General features: G+C 45.9%; 1 protein-coding gene across 14 annotated transcripts in view; it reads left to right on the top strand.

Annotated features, from left to right (window-relative positions):
• Positions 1-22,526, top strand: part of FARP2 (FERM, ARH/RhoGEF and pleckstrin domain protein 2) — a 213,956-nt gene that overhangs the window by 109,613 nt on the left and 81,817 nt on the right. For all 14 annotated transcript variants that reach the window (XR_012669925.1, XR_012669926.1, XM_075132309.1 and 11 more), the window contains 2 exons: positions 1,971-2,118; positions 7,417-7,512. Coding sequence is in view for 12 of the 14 variants with exons in the window: in XM_075132309.1 (XP_074988410.1) it covers positions 1,971-2,118; positions 7,417-7,512 (244 nt within the window). In the remaining 2 variants the exon portion in view is untranslated. The remainder of the gene's footprint in view (positions 1-1,970; positions 2,119-7,416; positions 7,513-22,526) is intronic.

Genomic DNA, 22,526 nt, shown 5'->3' with positions numbered 1-22,526 from the left:
ATTGCAGGAAAATATTATTCATTTATTTAATGCTATTCATTTATTTAATGCTCATGTTACACTTGGCATAGGATAGTACACAAAAATAGACAGATCATACCCTAAATAGTATATGGTCTATTCTAAAGGAATTAAATATCTATTATGGGGGGAGAGCTGTTCCCTGGGGAAAAAAAATTCTGAAAGAGCGTTTTAACATGGCATACATAAATCCAGCCTGTTTTGAGGCTAGTCAGTTCTAAGCAAAACTTGCTTAGTTCCTTTACTTTTTCCCAGCCCCCTACCCTTCCTCCATCATCCAGTTTCCTTCCATTAAACTGTTGTATGAAAAATTCCATTTGTTGCCTTTTTTATATTCAGTGCACTAATGTATATGGCAAAGACCGCACTTGATCAGAAATAGTGCTATAGTAATCATTGTGGGATCTTTTAGTATAGTGTTATGTTGCCGAACCTCTAAATTTTGAGGTTGCCTTTGTCAGCCAGTTACACCAAACTCCTATTATAATCAGACCTTTGTGTATTCTGCAGCACTGTGGGACTAAATTGTGTGGCAAGAACTCCTAAATTCCATGGCAATGTTCTTTTTATTCTGGCTTTGTGAAATATCCTCAATTCCCATCTCCATGAGGGTTGTCACCCTCAAACTCACAAACAACTATGACTTACAGTTGAAAATACTAATTTGATGTAAATTTGGCAGTCATTATTTTCAGCAAGGGTTACTTTTGAAGCTTGTGTTTTTCACTGTTTTCTGGGCAGTCCACATCTATGGGTCTCAGCAGTTAAAATGTTGTCCAGATAGCCTTGCTCAGTAGCTCCTTACCTCAGTATGTATCATGGAAATGGTGATCTTGAAGCCAGCTTCAGTATCTCATCTTCTCTGCTCCTGGGGTATTGTCTGTCTATTGTGGTGTTCATCCTGGGAAGCTCAGCTGGACAGTCTACACTTCAGGTTCCACCCAGTCCCTGTCAGCAAGCTAGACTTGACTTGTTTTCCTGCTGCCCTGCTGCTGTGCTCTATAGAAGGGTATGCTGAAATCCAGTTGATTTCCCCAGGTGGGGAAAGATGGAAAACAAGAGAAGGTGCAGGCATGTTTTGGCAGTGCAGGAAGATTGGGGGGAATGTCAGATGTATGGATGCAGGAAACTGACAAATTCCATAGCAAAAAACGTGCTGAATTCTGTGACTGTGGCATCATGAAGTCTGATGGCAAGTCCTGAGGGCAAGTCACACCTCTCTGAACTATTATTTCAGGCTCTTTGCAAACTCAGAAAGTTTGCAAACCCCATTGGTTTTCACCATTGTGTAAGCAACTGTAAGGGGTATAAATGTGATATTTTTAAAAGAGAGACCTAGGGGTTTGGATTACAGTTCTGTGGCAGTGGGTAAATTCTACGACCATAGAATCATGGAATGCATAGGGCCTGATTATATTAAGTTTTCCTAGATTTTTTTTTAAATGAAGTGCATATGCTTCGAATGTACTGGATACTTAATTTCATACAATGTTATCTGGATAATTCTAATCTGATTTTATAATCCCATTTTAGATTGTCCTGTGTTGTTGCAACATTTGCTGTGTTTCTGTCATGCTGTTTTGCAATATTCTCAACTTCCCCCTTGTTTTCTGGGTATATCGATGTATACCTAAGCAGGAAATAAAAACTGAACAGGATTCCTGTTTGGACAGTGATCTATTGACCTCTTTCTGGGTTTTGAATCAGATAACCTTCATACCAGTTTTCAATTGCTTCTCTGTATCAGTTTCTCCCAGATATATTTTGTTAGTCATATTTCAAAGGTAGCAGTAATACTTTTATGGAGTGAAATTGTCAATGTAAATTAGGCAGAAAATTATTGCTTAGTTCTGGACATATAGATTAATTACTTTGGACCCTTTGGAAGTATTATAACATCATGTTGTTTTTAATATTCTGTATTTTTATGCTTTTGTTCCTCACTGGAGGGGCCAAACTCCTGCTGAGTCAGATTTCCAGGTGCTTGAAATTGCTCGGAAACTGGAGATGTATGGCCTTAGATTTCACCTTGCATCTGACCGTGAGGGGTCGAAAATTAACCTGGCTGTTTCACACATGGGCATACTAGTATTCCAGGTAGGTTGGGGAAATGACACCAGATAAGTACATCTTCCTTTTGATTATAATTCCTTAAGTAACTGTCAGTAACTTTAATCTACAAAGCTCTTCTGACTTTTTTTAATAGCTGACCTTAAATCAAAGAACTGTAGGGTCAGAAGGGACCACAAGAGTCAACCTGTCTAACCCTCTGCCAAGATGCAGGATTTGTTGTCTCTAAACCATCCAGGACAGATGGCTATCCAGCCTCCTTTTGAAAACTTCCAGTGAAGGAGCTGCTACAACCACTCTTGGCAGTCTGTTCCCATTGTCCTACTGTTCTTACAGTTAGGAAGTTTTCCCTGAGATTTAATCTAAATCTGCTATGCTGTAGTTTGAACCCATTGCCTCTTGTGCTGCCCTCTGTGGCAAGAGAGAAGAACCTTTCTCCATCTTTTTTATGGCAGCTTTTCAAGTATTTGAAGACGGCTATCATGTCCCCCTTTAATCTCCTCTTTTTCCAAATTAAACATATCCAGTTCCTTCAGCATTTGCTCATATGGCCCTATGCTTTGAGCAGACGGTTGGACTAGATGACCTCCTGAGGTCCCTTCCAACCCTGATATTCTATGATTCTATGGGTGCTCCACTGTAGGTGTGTCTACTTCCCTGTGCTGCTGATTAGAGAACTTTGGTAGCTGTGTCTATTGGTCCCGCACATGCTGCACCACCAGACTAGACACAGTGTGTGGGCATTTACAAACTCAATGACTTTACTGACAAACTGCTCAAGGGACACCGGCAATCCTTTAAAGCCATCATAGAAGAGGGAAAATTAGTAGCAAAAACATCTCTACAATCGGCCCTCAATGCCACCAACACAGCAGCTAGGTCCATCTCCATGGCGATGGTGATGCAATGAGCATCATGGCTCCACTTATCAGGATTCCCGAAAGAGGTGCGGTCTATAGTGGAAGATCTCCCTTTTGAGGGTACGAAGCTCTTCACCAAAAAGACCAACGCCTCCCTTCATATCCTAAAGGATTCCATGGCTATCCTGAGGTTGCAGGTTGCACGCCCCTTCGCCTTGTCCATCGGCACCTGCACACTCCGACAGAGAGCTTTCCTGCTCTCTGAGCTCTCGCCATTCGAAACACCAAGGATCGGCTCCTCCATGGTCTTCAGTGTCTGAGACCTCGGAGTCAGAGCCCGACTCCTATAGCTCCCAAGTAGGAGCAGAAGCCATAGAGTGAGGTCAGGCAGAGACAGAAGGGAGCATCAGGTGTGGCCTCCACAGTGGCAGAACCCACCTCATTGGCCCTTCTGGACTCCCTGGGCTTATCACTAGGGCCAGGGAGGAACCCAGGGTCTACGCTCAGCGGCATCTTTAGTTGCCTCCACCACTTATGTACCACCTTCCGCTGTGCATCCACACCCGGTGCCTACGTTCCCAACACTTTTTCCTCCGGCACTGTCTTCGGCACTGTGCTCGACTTCGACTTCGGCACCGGCCTTCACGACATCGACACACCCGTCTCCCATTCCTGCACCATTGTCAACGTTGACCTCGATACAGGCACCTACGGCCCAGGTGCCGATCTCAGTACCGGGCCCCCCGACCCCAGCAGCTCCTGTGAGTGTGCCGATGCAGCTCCCTCCTGTGAGACTGATGCTGACACTGACATTGGCTATGATGCCTACGGCCCCAGCACCATTATCTGCATCACCTCCTCCAATGCTGCCCCAGGAATCACGTAACCCCTCTGGGGCAGACGGTAGGGAGCTTCCACCACTGGCACACGCTTCCTCCTCCTCGTTGCTGGATGAAGCATTGGCAGGGACATCCATAGCCCCTGCGTTAGAGGAGAACAGAGTTTTACAGCAGTTGCTCTGCAGGGCTGCCCAAGGCTTGGGCATCAAGGCCGAGGAGGTGGTTGAGGACATGGATCCCGTGGTGGACATCCTAGCACCCTTGGGGCCCTCGCGGGTAGCGTTACCCCTTATAAAGATGGTGGTGGATACCACCAAAACTCTATGGCAGATGCCGGCATCTCTGCCACCCACTGCCAAATGCAATGAGCGCCGGTATTTCGTCCCCTCCAGAGGCTTTGAGCATCTCTACTCCCATCCACCTCCAGACTCATTGGTTGTCGATGCGACTAACCAGCTGGAGAGACAAGGTTTCCAAGATCCTTCCTCAAAGAATAGGGATGCTAAACGTCTGGACCTCGTGGGTAGAAAAATCTACTCCACTGGCAGTCTACAACTCCATATTGCTAACCAGCAGGCCATTGTGAGCAGGTACTCTTATAACACCTGTGCTTCCATGGCTAAGTTCATGGAACTCGTCCCTTTGGACTCTCGGTCAGAGTTCACCGCCTTGGTGGAAGAAGGAAAATTAGTCTTCCGCACTTCACTGCAGGCAGCCTTAGATGCTGCAGACGCTGCCACAAGTGTCATGGCGACAGGAGTGGCTATGCGATGGTGGGGGGCTGGTTGCAAGTCTCAGGGTTACCCTATGAAGTCCAACAAACGATTCAGGACCTCCCATTTGAGGGTGAGACTCTGTTTTCAGAGAAGACAGACAAACGACTCCACAGCCTAAAAGATTCCCGAGCCACCCTCAGATCCTTGGGCTTGCATACCACCACCACATAGCACAGACATTTCCTCCACAACCTCCTCAAAGGTTCCAACAGCAGAATCACCAGGACAACTCTAGGAGGAGGAACCGGAGTGGTAGGAGAAGACAACAGTTCAGGATCCTGACACAGGGAAGAAAGGAGAGCAGCAGAATACGGACCCTGGACTTCAGAAAAGCAGACTTTGACTCCCTCAGGGAACTGATGGTCAGGATCCCCTGGGAGAATAACATGAGGGGGAAAGGAGTCCAGGAGAGCTGGCTGTATTTTAAAGAATCCTTATTGAGGTCACAGGAACAAACCATCCCGATGTGTAGAAAGAATAGTAAATATGGCAGGTGACCAGCTTGACTTAACAGTGAAATCCTTGCTGATCTTAAACACGAAAAAGAAGCTTACAAGAAGTGGAAGATTGGACAAATGACCAGGGAGGAGTATAAAAATATTGCTCAGGCATGCAGGAGTGAAATCAGGAAGGCCAAATCACACCTGGAGTTGCAGCTAGCAAGAGAAGTTAAGAGTAACAAGAAGGGTTTCTTCAGGTATGTTAGCAACAAGAAGAAAGTCAAGGAAAGTATGGTCCCCTTACTGAATGAGGGAGGCAACCTAGTGACAGAGGATGTGGAAAAAGCTAATGTACTCAATGCTTTTTTTGCCTCTGTCTTCATGAACAAGGTCAGCTCCCAGACTACTGCCCTGGGCAGCACAGCATGGGGAGGAGGTCACTAGCCCTCTGTGGAGAACAAAGTGGTTCGGGACTATTTAGAAAAGCTGGACGAGCACAAGTCCATGGGGCCAGGTGCACTGCATCCGAGAGTGCTAACGGAGTTGGTGGATGTGATTGCAAAGCCATTGGCCATTATCTTTGAAAATTCATGGCGATTGGGGGAGGTCCCGGACGACTGGAAAAAGGCTAATGTAGTGCCCATCTTTAAAAAAGGGAAAAAGGTGGATCTGGGGAATTACAAGCCAGTCAACCTCACCTCAGTCCCTGGAAAAATCGTGTAGCAGGTTGTCAAGGAATTAATTCTGAAGCACTTACATGAGAGGAAAGTGATCAGGAATAGTCAGCACGGATTCACCAAGGGCAAGTCATGCCTGACTAATCTAATTGCCTTCTATGATGAGATAACTGGCTCTGTGGATGAGGGGAAAGCAGTGGATGTGTTATTCCTTGACTTTAGCAAAGCTTGTGACATGGTCTCCCACAGTATTCTTGCCAGCACGTTAAAGAAGTATGGGCTGGATGAATGGACTCTAAGGTGGATAGAAAGCTGGCTAGATTGTCAGGCTCAAAGGGTAGTGATCAATGGCTCCATGTCTAGTTGGCAGTCAGTGTCAAGCGGAGTGCCCCAAGGGTTGATCCTGGGGCCGGTTTTGTTCAATATCTTCATTAATGATCTGGAGGATGGGATTAATTGCACCCTCAGCAAGTTTCCAGATGACACTAAACTGGGAGGAGTGGTAGATACACTGGAGAGGAGGATGGGGAGGGATAGCTCAGTGGTTTGAGCATTGGCCTGTTAAACCCAGGGGTGTGAGTTCAATGCTTGAGGGGGTCATTTAGGGATCCGGGCAAAAATTGGAGATTGGTCCTGCTTTGAGCAGGAGATTGGACTAGATGACCTCCTGAGATCCCTTCCAACCCTGATATTCTATGATTAAGTGAGTCTTGAATTGCATCAGACAGTGCTACCAAATTCTTAACATGACCTCCTGCCCCGACCACCGATCTGTACACGTTCCACAAGATTGATCTCCTCATCTGTTGCTTTTTTCAAGGATGCCCCATCACAGAGATTTGCAGAGTGGGGACATGGGCATCAGTACACACTTTTGCAGAACGCTAAACAATCACTGGGGACTCCACCTCCGATGCCATCTTCGCCATCACAGTACTGTCATCTGTAACTGACCCGACTCCGAAGTCCCAGCCCTCCAAAAGGGGTACTGCTTGGGAGTCACCTAAAGTGGAGCACGCATCGAGATCCTACTCGAAGAAGAAGTTACTCACCTTGTGCAGTAACGATGGTTCTTCAAGATGTGTCCCTCTGTGGGTGCTCCACAACCTGCTCTCCTCCCTTTTAATTCGGAGTTCTCATTTATGACTCGGTGGTTGAGAAGGCATTGAGGACGATTAGCCTGTGCGCACTGGCTAGGCTCATGGCACAGTACAAGGAGAGATCGTGCATGTGCGGGCCCAATGGACACTGCTACTGAAGTTCTCCGATCAGCAGCGCAGGGATGTAGACACACCTATGGTGGACCACCCATAGGGGGACACATCTCGAAGAAGCATCGTTACTGCACAAGATGACTAACTTCTACTTCTGAAGATATTGATAGCACCTGAGAAACTCAACCCAGGTGAACAGTTAAATTGGATTTCGTAGAGTTGCCCTTGGGTAGAATGAATAACAGAAAATTTACAAAAAAACAAAAATACCTATCTAAAACTTATATATACCACAAAGTACCTGATATTGTCCTTCAATATCTGCTTGAAGACTATGTTTTCTATTAATCTATGAATGATATTGCAAAGCAGCTAAAGCCTGATCAAAGGAATAAATTGAAAATAGATTTGACTACAATGAATTGTGGGGGCAAGGAGGGACATTTGTTGCTGTTTAAGATACAACTTGACAGTGTAAACATTTCTTGCTAGCCATAAATAATTTTGTTTTTCATTTAGGGTACCACAAAAATCAACACCTTCAACTGGTCTAAAGTCCGTAAATTAAGCTTCAAGAGAAAAAGGTTTCTTATCAAGCTCCACCCAGAAGTCCATGTAAGTCTAGTCATACCTATAGCCATGGCACTGTTTGAAAGAAGTCTTCTAAATGTTAGTAGAAATGCTTAAGTCTATAATTTTGTAAAGCAAGTGGATGTATCCTTTTGTAAAGCAAGTGGATTTTATCGTAAAGGATACTTTTTGGCTTCATCCTTCAGTTATTGTAGTAAAGATCTCCCCCCACCTCCTTAATGTCCCTACTTTTCTCTTTTAAGGTTTTCCACTTCCTGTATCTGTCTTGGCCCTCATTAGACATAAGCAAGTGTATTTTAAAATATCAAATAGTAACAAGAGTTATGAGTAAATTATTCAGTATGTAATTCCTGTGTATTTTCTTTTTAATAGGAGTGTTGCTTATAGTACTTTTGCTTCAGATGTAAATTTGCCTACAGCTAAAACTAGTGTTTTGGGGCCTTGTGCTCCCTTTGCTGCATGGTGGGGAGAGAAACAAAAGTTTACAAAAGAGGTCTGTTTGGATTGGGTGATGAGGATGAGAGACTGTTAGGCAGGCCTACCACCAACTGTGAAGTGCTGGCCAATCCTGTTTACAGTGACATGTGTTGTCAAATATGCAAGACTGAAGAAGGCATGGCCAGCCATAAGGGGTCAGAATTTCTGAGCAGACACTCTATACACCATGAGCCCAGAACTTTGGAGCTCAGTTATGGGGCAAATTGCCACTTGGGAGCTAATGCTGCTTGTTTCAGCTTGCTGCTAGTTTTTTTCTGTGGCTTTAATGTACTTCTGAGTGTTATGTAGTATGTAGTTGTGGTAGCTGTGTGAGTCATGCCGCCCATTGCTGGAGTTAAGGGTATGAGAGGTTCATAAAAGAGCAGGCACTCCTGCAGCAGATGTTTGGAGATCTGTAGGGTTTGGGGCCAGAATTTGCTTCAGATTCCTGGGCTCCATATGGTTGCCAGATTACAGACTGCACCTGCACGCCATTGCTAATCACATATGAAAGGGGAGAATGTGGCATGTTTACCCCAATTTACAGCCCCCTAAATTTTTGCAGTAAACTTTTTTCTTCTGTAGGTTTTTCATGGAAGGGAATGAACAGAAATATCCAAAACTGGAGACATGGTAGTAATGGGAGACTTTAACTACTCAGACATCTGTTTGAAAAGTAGTATGACAAAATACATTTCCAAAAAGTTCTTGGAACGTATTAGGGACAAATTCGTGTTTTAGGAAGTGGAGGAAGTAACCAGGGAAACAGTCATTTGAGACTTGATTCTGATCAACACGAAGGAATTAGTGTGAATCTGAAAGTGGAAGACAGTATGGGTGAAATGGTCATGAAATAATAGATTTCATGATCCTAAGAAAAGGAAGGAGTGAGAGCAGCAGAATAAGGACAATGGACTTCAAAAAAGCAGACTTTAACAAACTCAGAACTGGGAAGAAAATCTAAGGGATAAAGGAGTTCAGGATAGCTGGCAGTTTCTTAAGGAGACAATATTGAACTTACAGCTGCAAACTATCCTGATGCAAAGGAAAGATAGGAAGACTACTAAGAGGCCAATATGGCTCTATCAGTAGCTCTTTAATGACCTGAAGGTCAAAAAGGAATCCTATAAAAAGTGAAAACATGGACAAATCGCTAAGGAGGAGCACCAAAGAATAACATGAACAAAATCAGGGACAAAATCAGAAAGACTTAGGCACAAAATGAGTTATACTTAGAAAGGAACATAAAAACGAATAAGAAGAGGTTCTTTAAACACATTAGAAGCAAGGGAAAGACTAAGGAAAGTGTAGGCCCTCTACTTAGTGGGGAAGGAGAGCTAATAACTGATGGCATCAATAAGGCTGAGTTGTTTAATACGTCTTTTGCTTCAGTGTTCACTAAAAAGGTTAATAGTGACCAGATACTCAAAACAATATTAATGACAAGGGGGAAGGAGTGGAAGCCAAAATAGGGAAAGGTTAAACAATATTCAGATAAGTTAGATGTATGTTGGCAGGGCCCAATGAAATTCATCCTAGGGTACTTAAGGAACTAGCTACAGCAATTTTGAACTGTTAGCAATTACCTTTTGAGAACTCAGGGTGTGGTCTCCGAGGACAGGAAAAAGGCCAACATAGTACCTATCTTAAAAAAGGGGAACAAAGACAACTTGGGAAATTATAGACTAGTCAGCCTAACTTTGAAACATAGAAAGATACTGGAACAAATTATTAAACAATCAAGTTGTAAGCACATAAAGGATAATAGTTATAAGGAATAGCCAGCATGGATTTGTCAAAAATAAATCATGCCAAGTCAACTTAATTTCTTCTTTGATGGGGTTACTGGCGGAGTGGATAGGAGCGAGTGGTATTATCTTGATTTTAGTAAAGATTTAGACATAGTCCCACATGAACAAACTAAAGAAATATGGCTAAAATAAATTACTGTAAGGTGGGTGAACAACTGGTTGAAAGACCATACTCAAAAAGTAGTTATCAATGGTTGGCTGTAAAACTAAGAGGATGTATTTGGTGGGGTCCCAGAGAGTCAGCCCTGGGTCTAGTAATATTCAGTATTTTTACTAATTACTTGGATAATGGGGTGGATGGTATACTTAAAAAATTTGTGGATGACACCACGCTGGGAGAAGATGCAAACACTTCGGGGGACAGGATTAGAATTCAAACTGACCTTGAAAAATTGGAGAATTGGTCTGAATTTAACAAGATGAAATTCAATAAGGATAAGGCAAAGTACTGTAGTCATGGCATCTAGCAAGTACTTCACTTAAGAAGGAAAAATCAAATGCCACAACAGCAAAATGGGGACTAACTGGCTAAGTGGTAGTACTGCTAAAAAGGACCTGGGGTTATAGTGCATCACAAATTGAATATGCATGAACAATGTGATGTGGTTGCAAAAAAAAAAAGGCTCATATTAATGTATTAAAAGGAGTGTTGTATGTAAGACAGGGGAGGTCATTGTTCCACTCTACTTGGCTCTGGTGAGGCCTCACCTGGAGTACGGTGTCCAATTCTGGGCACCACACTAGGAAAGATGTGAACAAACTGAGAAGAGTCCAAAGGAAAGCACCCAAAATGATAAAAGTTTTAGAAAACCTGATCTTTGAGGAGAGGTTAAGAAAAGGCATGTTTTGAGAAAAGAAGACCAGGTGGGAGGGGGGACCTGAGAAGAGTATTCAAATATGCTAAAGACTGTGATCAGTTATTCGCCATGTACATTGAAGGTAGGACAAGAAGTAGTGGGCTTAATTTGCAACAAGAGGGATTTAGGTTAGGAATTAGGAAAAACTGTCTAACTATATGGGTAGTTAAGCTCTGGAATAGGTTTCCCAAGGAAGTTCGTGGAATCCCTGTCATTAAATCAATACCACATTTAGATGGAGTCTATGCAGTACACAGAATTACATTTGAATTAAAGTTATACTTAAATCTCATGATTTTAATATTGAAGCTTATGTCAAAAAGTTGTTTGCATATTTGATTTCAATAGACACAATGTTTTTCTGGTAAATTCATAGTATTTTAGAGTGTGTAGTTACAGAACAGTGCTGTCTGTGAGCCCAGTTACTATAATTTTATGGTAAGTGTGTTGAGGAATATAATTGCACCTGAGCGTTCTTTGAGTGCTTGCTCATGTCGATTCCATTCTAGGTTTGTGCACGCCCATGTGCACAGTTGTCAGAGACTTTTGCCTTAGCAGTATCTGTAGGGTCAGCTGTGGTGCCCCCTTGAGTGCTGTGCTCATGTGTCAGTATATCAGGCACTGCTGGCCCTATGCCCTCTCGGTTCCTTCTTACCCCCCATGGTGGTTGGTCAGAGCACCTCTCTCTCCCTTGCTTCGCAAGTGGTCAGTGGTTTTTCCTACTCTTCAAACCTCGTGTTTCAGCTGTAAATAGTTTGATATATTGTAGATTAGTTAGTAAGTAGCTGTTAAGTACTGTAGTTAATTAGGGTCCAGATGGGGACTTTGCCCTAGGCAGGGCATGCCCCGGTCTCTGGGTTTTAAGCCCTGCTCTGACTGCAACAGGTCTATGCCTGTTAGTGTCCCGTGTGGTAGCTGTCTGAAGTGCCTGAGGGAATCCCACGTTAAAGAAAAATATCACATCTGTAAGAACCTTCCTCCCAGGATATAGAAAGAACGTGACATTCGCTTGAGGGCCCTCCTCACGGAGGCCACTCTTCATCCAGCCTCGGAGTCAGCCTGGCTAGACACAACACCCAGCACTTTGGCCTCGGTGAGTAGTGCTCCCCTAGCACCGGTCTTTTTCTCGGCACTGGTCCCCTTTGCTGGTGCCAAGAAAAAGATCAAAAAGAGGGACCCGGCACTGAGCAAGTTGGACCAAGGAGCATTGGGCAAAGGCCAAGGCTTGAGCCACGTCCCTGAGACAACGTCCTTACCCCACTAAGGGATCCACCACTGACTCCAGGGAGCAGTAGGGGACCTAGACTGATGGCTCAGTCAACACCTTATCAGCTCCTGGCACTCAGAGAACAAAGGACTCTTCCACCCTAGCCGGCACCACGTGCGGTGTTGGAGCCAGTGAAGGCTCCCTACGAGGGCAAGCCAGCCATTAAAGCCTCCCAGAAGGCGAGTGAGCACCACCAGTCTCTGGAGCCAAGGCAGAGCCCTTTGTCGCCATGCCCTTAGTCTCTGCATCAGCCCAGGTCACCGGTTCACTGCTTCAGATTGCTGGTACCATGCTCCTGATCTCTGCCCTTGTGCTGGGCCTCACCAGAGGGAAGCGCCGGACGCCGTACAGACAGCTCTGGTCATCTTCGTGCCAACAGTCAGTGTCAGAGACCTCAGGGATGCTCCCCAACAAGGCACCATTCCCTCTACTCCCAGCACTGGTCTATTTGAGCCACTGGCCACACATAGAGACAGTTAGCTGCTAGTCTCAGGTGTTGATGGCCCCGCCCTGGTCACTGGAGGATTTCTATGGCATGGAGAGGGAGTTCAGCCCCTTGCCGAGACAGTACCATTGCGACTGGGCTCCGGACGTTGCATCCGCCTCAGAGATACCAACCTGGCAGCAGGGCCAGTGGGCAGTGTAATAGCCTTACTAGAATGCCTGGGGAATGCCAGTTATACCTATGCCCCTGTCTCACCAGTCATCGGTTGCCGTGTCAGACAGATTCCAATAGACACTGGCGGCACCAGGCTTGGTGCAGGAAGCGCTGGAAGGCACTGAGATGGAGTGACAGGTACCCACCCGAGACCCCCTACCTGTGCAGGGGATGTTGCCCCGGGCTCTCCCCTGGTGGTTCAGTCATCATTGTCCTCTCCAGACAAGTTGGTGGTGGAACCCTCCCGTGCGAGCCCACTGGACGACTTTAAGGAGCACCAAGTCCTGCTCCAACGGGTGGCTGCTAACTTAGGCCTAGAGGCGGAAGAGATGACAGAGCAATCAGACACTTTGTTCAATGTGCTCTCTGCATCCACCGCTGCACGTGTTGCGCTCCTGGTGCCCAAAGGGATCCTGAACATTGCCAAAGCCCTCTGTCAAAGCCTGTTCTCCATCCCACCCACTTCCAAGAGGTCCAAGAAAAAGTATTTTGTCCCTGCCAAGGGGTTTGAATACTTATATACCCACCTGCTCCCGGGGTCATTGGTTGTGTCAACGGCCAACAAAAAGGACAAGCAAGGACATGCTAGTTCCACTCCCAAAAATAAGGAGGCCAACAGACTGGACCTTTTTGGGAGGAAAATGTATTCCACGGCCAGTCTCCAATTCCGGGTCGCGAACCACCAGGTTCTTTTGGTGTTATAATTTTAACCTGTGGGACTCCCTCCACAAGTTTAAAGACTCCTTGCCCCACGAGGTGGCCCAAGAGTTTGGGGCCCTTGTTGAGGAGTTACAGCAGCGGCTGAGTGTTCCCTCCAGATTGCCTGGGATGCGGATGATTCGGCAGCTGGGATGGTCGCCTTGGTGGTGGTCATGAGGCGCAGTTCCTGTCTTCAGACTGCCGGCTTTTTCCAGGAGTTGCAGTCCTCCATAAAAGATCTCCTGTTGGATGAAGTTGGGCTGTTTTCGGAACAGATGAACTCGAGGCTGCGTGGTCTGAAGGATGCTCGGGCCACCCTCCGCTCCTTGGGGATGGATTCGCCTCAGTCAGCGAGGAAGCAATTCTGGCTGACTCCGCCGCCAAGGCCCTGGTAGCCTCAGCAGGGATCTGTGAGGAGAAGGGACACTGGGTTTAGTCGCTGCTGCCTTTCCTCCTCCCGTTCACCTGTGCAACCTGACCCAGCGAAACACCATGGCGGCCAGAAACGGTCATATTGAGGGTTCACTCGAGAGCGATGCCCTAGTCACCTCCTGGCGCCCGCCTTATCTTTTCCTCAGCCATCTCCGTCCCTACTGTTTGGCCTGGTCGAGAGTCACCTTGGACCGTTGGGTGCTAGAAATTATGTCGCTGGGCTACATCCTTCAGTTTTCGGCTATCCCCTCTTCCCCATCCCTTTTCAGGGACCCTTCTCATGAGCAATTCCTCATTCAGGAGGTGGACAACCTCCTACAACTGGGGGGTGGTGGAGGAGGTCCCTCAGGAAATGAGGGGGAAAGGTTTCTACTCTTGCTATTTCCTGATCCCAAAAGTAAACAAGGGCCTACGACCCATTCTGGACCTGTGACGGCTCAACAAGTATCTCACGAATTTGAAGTTTTGCATGGTATCCTTGGACTCCCTCATCCCCTCCCTGGATCTGGGAGACTGGTCTCTCTACTTGAAAGATACTTATTTCCATATCTCTATCTTCCAAGGACAGAGACAATTCCCTCGTTTTATGGTGGGCCAGCACCATTTCCAGTCCATGGTGCTTCCCTTTGGCCTCTCCTCGGCCTTGTGGGTCTTTACAAAACGTATGGCCCCAGTAGCTGCTTACCTGAGGCATCGGAGGGTCCAGGTCTGTCCTTATCTCAACAATTGGCTCATCAAGGGCAGATTGCAGGATTAAGTGCAGAGCAGCCTCGATCTGGTGTGGCACCTGGGCCTGTTAGTGAACAAAAAGTAATGGACCCTTGTACCAGTGCAATGGGTAGAGTTCATCGGGCAGTCCTTGATTCCACACAGGCCAGGGCATTCCTTCCAGAGGCCCGTTTCTGAGCCATGTCGGATATAATCTCCCATGTGAGGGGCACCTGCTCACCACTGCCTGCACTTGCCTAAGGTTGCTATGCCACATGGCTGCCTGTACTCACATGGTCCATCATGCCCAGCTTCACCTCCGGCTGCTGCAGGCATAGTTGACGTCGGTCTACATCCTCAGCAGGCATGACCTGGACCTGGTAGTCAAGATGCTCGACCACATCCAGTCATCACTGGTGTGGTGGTTGGACCCCAAATTGGTGTTGCAGGGAGTCCCCTTCATGGCCCCACCCCAGTCGCTAACTCTGATGTCTGATGCCTCGGACCTGGGCTGGGGAGCCAACTTGGGTGAGCTCAGTACACCGGGCCATTGGTCAGAAGTCGATGCTTCCTCCACATAAATGTCAGGAGCTCAGGGCAGTCTTTTCGGTCCCAGTTACAAGACAAAGTGGTTCAAGTCCTGCTGGACAATATCGCCCCAATGTTTCATATCAACAAGCAAGGCAGAGCCAGGTTGTCAGCCCTCTGCCAGGAAGCCTTCTGGCTCTGGGACTTTTGTGTGCAGCATGCCATTCATCTTGTGGCAGCACACCTCCCAGGAACCAGAAAAGTATCGGCAGATCACCTTAGCAGAACTTTCTCGTCTCGCTACGAGTGGTCACTCCAGCCTGATGTGATCTACTAGAACTTCTGAAAGTGGGGGTCTCCCTCAGTGGATTTGTTCACAACGTGTCAGAACAGGAAGCGTCTGTTACAGGTTCTGCTCGTTTCAGGGGCTCAACAGGTGCTCCTTGCCAGACGCCTTCTTACTTCCATTGTTGAGGGCCTCTGATGTACGCTTTCCTGCTGGTGCTGTTGTTTCACAGAGTCCTCATTAAGATCAAGCAGAACAAGGCCAAGGTTATCCTGATAGCCCTGGCTTGGCCTCGCCAGCACCGGTTCAGCTGATGGACCTGCCTGTGACAACCCCGATGCAGTTGCCAGATCTTCTGTTGCAGAATCACAGCCGGCTCCTGCACCTGAATCTGGCAGCGCTGCACTTCACAGTTTGGTTGCTCCGTGGTTAACTACTGAAGAGCAGGAGTGCTCGGCCCGAGTCCAGCAGGTCCTACTGGGTAGTAGAAAGCCCTCCACTAGAGTGATCTGTCTTGCCAAATGGAAACGATTCACGTGCTGGGCCTTGGCCCAAGAGGTTAGGCCTGAGCAGCCCTTGCTGCAGTTAATCTTGGACTACCTTATGAACCTGAAGCTCCAGGGTTTGTTCCTTTCATCAGTTAAGGTCCACTTGGCCGCTATATCAGCCTTTCACCCTCCATTCCAGGGCAGGTCTGTCTTCACTCATAACCTGACAGTCCGGTTCTTAAAAGGTCTGGAGTGGCTCTACCGCCAAGTCTGGGACCCAGTCCCTCCATGAGACCTGAATCTGGTGCTCGTGTGGCTCATGAAAGCCCGCTTTGACCCCTTTGCACCCTGTTCCCTTCTTGTAACCATGCTTTAGTGGGTCACAACTGAGGATGCCAAATTCAGGACGACTGCTGAGAAATAGGGCAAACACAACCCAAAACTGGTGGTTATTCTTTTATAAGCTATACCAAACCAGCCACAAAAGCAAACTCCTGTTTCACCACACTGGCTAACAAAAAACCATAAAGGCAGTTTCCTCAGGCATTCCAGTTCTTATATCACCACCAAAAACACTGGATTCAGAGATGAATGGTTCTTTATAACCAGTCTCATCAAATAATAGGTTCTTCTGATCCCAAAGGACCAGCCACACACCCAGGTCAATATATATCTTAGATCTTATCCAAAAATCGCGCTGATGCCAATCCCTTAGTATCTAAGATCTAAAGGTTTATTTATAAAAAGAAAGAAAGAAAGGTGAGAGTTAAAATTGGTTAAAGGAATCAGTTACATACAGTAATGGCGAAGTTCTTGGTTCAGTGATGGAATAAACTGCTGGCTTAGGTCAAGTCTCTAGAATACATCCACAGCTTGGATGGATCATTCAGTCCTTTGTTCAGAACTTCAGTTTGGAGCAAAGTTCCTCCAGAGGTAAGTAGCAGGATTGAAGACCAAATAGAGGTGTTTCCAGGGCCTTTTATAGCATTTGCCATGTGGAGGGCATCCCATTGTTCTTACTGTGGAAAATTACAGCAACAAGATGGAGTTTGGAGTCACATGGGCAAGTCACATATTCTCTCAGTCATTGCAAGAAACCATTACCTACACTCCAGAGAGCATGTTTACATGACAATCCACTCAGTGTAGGTGGTCCATTGTCAACCAAGTGTTTCTTGATGAGCCACTTAATTTGAATAGGCCCTCCAAGATGTGCAGGGCGTTATCTTGTGGGCGTTTCCCCAAGAGCAAACATTTGAAATCCAAGTATAGAGCCAATACTTATAAATTCACATACAAAAATGATACATGCTACAGATTGCATAACCATAACCAGCAAATCATAACCTTTTCATAGACACCTCACTCGACCTGTATCCTTTTAGATCCTTGTGTGAGCAATGCACTGTAGTGATAGTATTAAAATACTTACATTCTATTTTATATTTAATTACATTTCCTGTATAAACTTGAATGTGATGCTTAGATAAAAAGCTGTTCTTCTTTGAGTAGATGCAACTGTGTATTCTCCCCGCCTTAAATCATGACTGTTTGATGTTCTGGACTTGCAGGATACTTATTTCCACGTAGCGATCCTCCCGAGCCACAGGAAGTTCCTCAGATTTATTGCTGCTGGCTGGCACTACCAGTACATTGTGCAACTTTTTGGCCAGTCTTCCACTCCACAGATTTATATCAAGTGCATGATTGTGGTAGCAGTGTACCTCAGGAACAGGGGAATTCATATCTTTCCATATTTAGATGGTGGGTTATTGAAGGGCAAGTCCAGAGAGGGAGTCCTCTGTCACATTCATGTCACACTATACCTACTCAGTCATCTAGGTCTCATCCTAAACAGCGGAAAGTCAACACTGATTCCAACTCAAAGAGTCAAGTTTATTAGGGCCCTGATAGACTCTACATGTTTGAGACTGTTTCTGCCAACCAAGTGATTACAAGCAATTTGCCACCCATGTCTGACGCTTCAGTCTCAACCCTCACCCCCAGCCTGAGTATGTCTGAGATTGCTAGGCCATATGGCTTCATGCACACAGGTAGTCCAACATTCCAGATTGAGCCTGTGTCCTCTTCAGATGTGGCTGAGGTCAGTCAATCAACCGAGTTATCATCCCTTGGACAGACTGGTCTGACTTCCTCTGCCAGTACTGGACTCCTTATGATAGTGGACAGTTCAAGACAATGTGTGCCAGGGTGTTCCCTTCGCTTGGTCTCCACCAACCGGGACTTTTGTCATCGATGCCTGCTTAATAGGAGCACATCTGGGGTTGCTGAAAGTTCAAAGCCTGTGGTCAGAACAGGAAACCTCTGTGCATATAAATGTTCTGGAACTTTGTGGCATCTACAATGCCTGTCAGGCCCTTTGAGATCACATCAGGGACTTGGCAGCACACATCCTTACCGACTATACCACCGTGATATATTATGTGAACAGACAGGAGGGACCTGGCAATCTTCAGGGTGCTGTGTCAGTAGGCGATCAGGCTCTGACAGTTTTGCATTGGGGAAAACTTTACCCTCCTGGCCGATTCTCTTACCTGGGATCCAGAATCACCTGGTGGATCACCTCAGGAGAAATTTCTCTTTGAATCAGAAATAGTCCGTGAAGCCCAGCATCCTGCAGTCCATTTTTTTAAGTTTGGGCATCCCACCAATCAAACTGCTTGCCATTAGAGATGACAAGAAATGTCAGCTCTTTTAATCCCAGGGGTGGGGTCTCAGTCTGGGCTCCTTCCCTGATGCTTTTCACCTGAACTGGGAATTGGCACTTTTGTACGCTTTTCTTCCAATTCTGATCATTGTGCAGGTCATTCTCAAGCTGAAGTTGGACCATGCCAAGCTTATTCTCATTGCTTCAGCATGGCCGAGGCAATGTTGTTGGTTCTCTGATCTCTTCATATTAATGATTTGCCTTCTTGTATCTGTTCCTTTTCATTCCGACCTCCTGACTTAGCATCATGGTTGGGTTTTGCATTCAGCACTCAGTTTCCTGCATCTCACAGCATGGATACTGCATGGTTAGATGAGGAGGAGGAATTATGTTTGGAGATGGTGTTGGCAAGTCTTGCTCAATAGTAGGGAGCCCTCCACCAAAGTGATCTGTTTGTCACAATGGAATCAGTTCTGGATTTGGTCATTAGCCTGTGGAGTTCGTCTGAAGTTGTCCTGTATCCATAGCATTTTGTAGTACCTGTTACACCTTCAGTCTTCTGGTCTTGCACTTAGTTCATTGAAAGTCCACCTGGCAATGACTTAGGGTCTCATCTGTCCATCCACGGAAAAGTCGATGGTTTCAAACTCCATGGCAGTGAGGTTCTTGAAAGGAGTCACTTGTCTCTACACGTTGGTTAAAGAGCAAATTTCTTTGTGAGACCTTAATACTGTCTTAGCTACTCCTTTGGGGCCTCATTCGAGCCTCTAGTAACTTCTTCTTTCTCCCTTCTGTGTCAGAAAACTGCTTTCCATGTGTTGATAACATCCACCAGGAGGGTGGGTGAGTTGTAGGCTTTGATGGTGTTAGCCGACGGCCAAGGATGTTTGGTGAGGTGCCAGCTATGCCCGTTTATACCATCCGTGACTTTAACCGCTAGGACGCACTGTCCCTTCGCGGCGGGCAGCCTGGGCTAGGCTGACGGATGCCCCAAGGTCCTAACCACCCGTGACTTTAACTGCTAGAGCTCAGAGCTCCTTCGCAGCGGGCAGTCAATACTGACTGACAGGTGCCCCAATGGCAGCACTAAGAGCCTCTCTACACCCGTGACTTTAACTGCTAGAGCTCAGAGCTCCTTCGCAGCGGGCAGCCAGGATTGACTGACAGGTGCCCCAAGAGTTTGCCCCGTGGAGGCGGCACAACTCAACGCTAGGCTCTTAGTACTCTCACCTAATGGCCAGGCTTTAGAGCCAAAACGGCTGAGGTTCTTTAATTGTGTTGGCTGCTTTACAGTAAACCGGAGAAAACAAGTCAGGCTTATGCACAAATGGTTACCAAAATTTATTAAGCTAGATTCTAATCATGTGGTTACAAAATTGCTAGTGCCTACTTACTTAAATGTAGAGATGTTACACACACAAACAAGTTAAAAACTGAAGCCACAATCCCAAAGAAAGAAAACAAAGTATAGAGCTCTATTTCAAAATATGTGTACACTAAAGATAGGAGATCAGGTGTGGGTGCTTCTTACCCTCCTTGCATCTCTCGATTCCAGCGGTGCCAAGCCAGGATCGGTCACTCAATTCCGCGGAAAGACGAATAAGGGACAAGGCGTAGGGACCCTCTTAGCTGCAGAAGCCTTGCGAGGCTGTCATTTATCTGACCAGCAGATAGATAGTGAAAAGCACTCAAAAATCATGGTGCTGTAGGTCCCCTACTTATACCTCTGTACTCCTTTATTCTCTTTCTCCTTTCTTATGCCAAATTGAGGCTGGTCTGTCAGGGTGACGCCAGCTTTCGCAAGAGTAGTTTACACTTGCAAGGGAGAGAAACAATAAGTGTCGACTACTGGACATTTTTTTTATCAGGGTAAATATTTTCCCGCCTAGGATGTTGGTGTGTGTGCATCACGCTATTTAGTAGGGGCTAAGAGCCATGTCTGTCACAGGGCCTCTGCCTGCTGTGAGCTTAATCGTTGTATCTGTTCCCAGAGGCACATTGTAGCAGCACACCTGTGCTTTCACAGCTTCAAAGGCTGTGCTGGAATATATGTTAAGTGCCCTGTTCCGGCTTCCTCCTGTGTTTCCAGCAATGCTGGTCTGAGGGGGGGGGCTGTCTGTCTGGCTACAGATGGTGGATCCCCATTACACTCAATTTTCTAAAGATAGGGTATGGCCGCAGCGTTACTTTATGTGTTTATCCAGAGTTGTTTCCCAGTTTCACCTGAACCAAGCTTTATTTATATTTACCAGTGTTCTTCCCTAAGCAGCATTCACCCCCAGAGGAACATCATCGTCACACACTGGACATCAACCAATGTTTAGCTTTTTCTCAATAGGACAAAATAGGACTGAATCTCAGTAGGACCAAACGTTTCTGCTCCTTATCTTGTTTGTTTATTTCATATGCAGACCAAATTAAGCATTAAGCAGTCTGTTCAGAGATGATCTCCAGGTTGATCTTCCTGTATATGCTGCCTCAAAGGGTACATACTCATTCCACAACAGGCTAGGCAACATTGACGGCATTTCTAAGTGACATTCCTATATTGGACGTTTGCAGGGCTGCCACTTGGTCATCTGTGCATACTGTCATAAACCACTATGCCATTACTGCTGCATCCAGATCAGATGCAAACTTTCGGAAGGCAATCCTGTAGTCCTTGTTTAAATAGACTGCAACCTCTCTCTTTTTATGAGTACTACTTGTGAGTCACCTAAGTAGAAAACATGGCTGCATCTACTCAAAGAAGAAAAAATTGTAACCTACTTGTAACTTTTTTGAGATGTGATGCAGACGTGTATTCCACAACTCACCCTCCACCCCATTGCGTCAGAGTCTGTACTTCTGACGTTTGGTACAGAGCCACTGAGGGAGTTCAGGGTGGCGCTGCCCTTGGTGTGGGGCTTGGGCTGCAGGGCATGAGCGCCTCTCCTACAGGTACTTCTAGGCAAAGTTCTCTGGCTCCAGTGTGCTGAGCGCACACTGCCTAAATTGAATACACGTCTGCATTGCATCTTGAAGAACAACAATTACAGATAGAAAAGGAGTACTTGTGGCACCTTAGAGACTAACACATTTATTTGAGCATAAGCTTTCGTGAGCTACAGCTTACTTCATTGGATGCGTGTAGTGGAAAGTACAGTGAGGTGATTTTATATACACAGAGAACATGAAACAATGGGTGTTACCATACACACTGTAACAAGAGTGATCAGGTAAGGTGAGCTATTACTAGCAGGAGAGTGGGGGTGGGGGAGAAACCTTTTGTAGTTATGATCAAGGTGGGCCATTTCCAGCAGTTGACAAGAACATGTGAGGAACAGTGAGGAAATAGTTTTACTTTGTGTAATGACACATCCACTCCCAGTCTTTATTCAAGCCTAAGTTAATTGTATCCAGTTTTCAAATTAATTCCAATTCAGCAGTCTCTTGTTGGAGTCTGTTTTTGAAGTTTTTTTGTTGAAGAATTGCCACTTTTAGGTCTGTAGTAGAGTGACCAAAGAGATTGAAGTGTTCTCCGACTGGTTTTTGAATGTAATAATTCTTGACGTCTGACTTGTGTCCATTTATTCTTTTACGTAGTGATTAGGCCCTATGATCACATCAGCCACACTATCAGAGGCTCGTTCACCTGCACATCTACCAAAGTGATATATGCCATCATGTGCCAGCAGTGCCCCTCTGCCATGTACATTGGCCAGACTGGTCAGTCCCATTGTTTCATGTTCTCTGTGTATATAAAATCTCCCCACTGTATTTTCCACTACATGCATCCAATGAAGTGAGCTGTAGCTCACAAAAGCTTATGCTCAAATAAATTTGTTAGTCTCTAAGGTGCCGCAAGTACTCCTTTTCTTTTTACAGTTACAGACTAACACGGCTGCTACTCTGAAACCAGTTACAGATAGATAACCATCTCAATTCAGATAAAAATATAGTGATCCTGAAAGACCTAGGGAAACAAATAGAAGATATGGCAGAGGCGATATCATTAGCACTTCCAGTTGAGGCAGTTTGTCTGCCTTATGTGACTCAGGTTCACAACATAAGATGCTTATTAGATTTTCATCTGTTTCTGAATGTCCATATAGCAGTAGTGGCCAAGAGTGCGTATTTTGTTTTCTGTGCTTGGCCATGAGATTGTGGCACTTTCCTT

This window comes from Caretta caretta, chromosome 9 (assembly GCF_965140235.1).
Source record: "Caretta caretta isolate rCarCar2 chromosome 9, rCarCar1.hap1, whole genome shotgun sequence".
NCBI classification, from domain to species: Eukaryota; Metazoa; Chordata; order Testudines; family Cheloniidae; genus Caretta; species Caretta caretta.
Note: the sequence above shows the minus strand (reverse complement) of the source record. Positions and strands in the feature narration are given on the sequence as shown.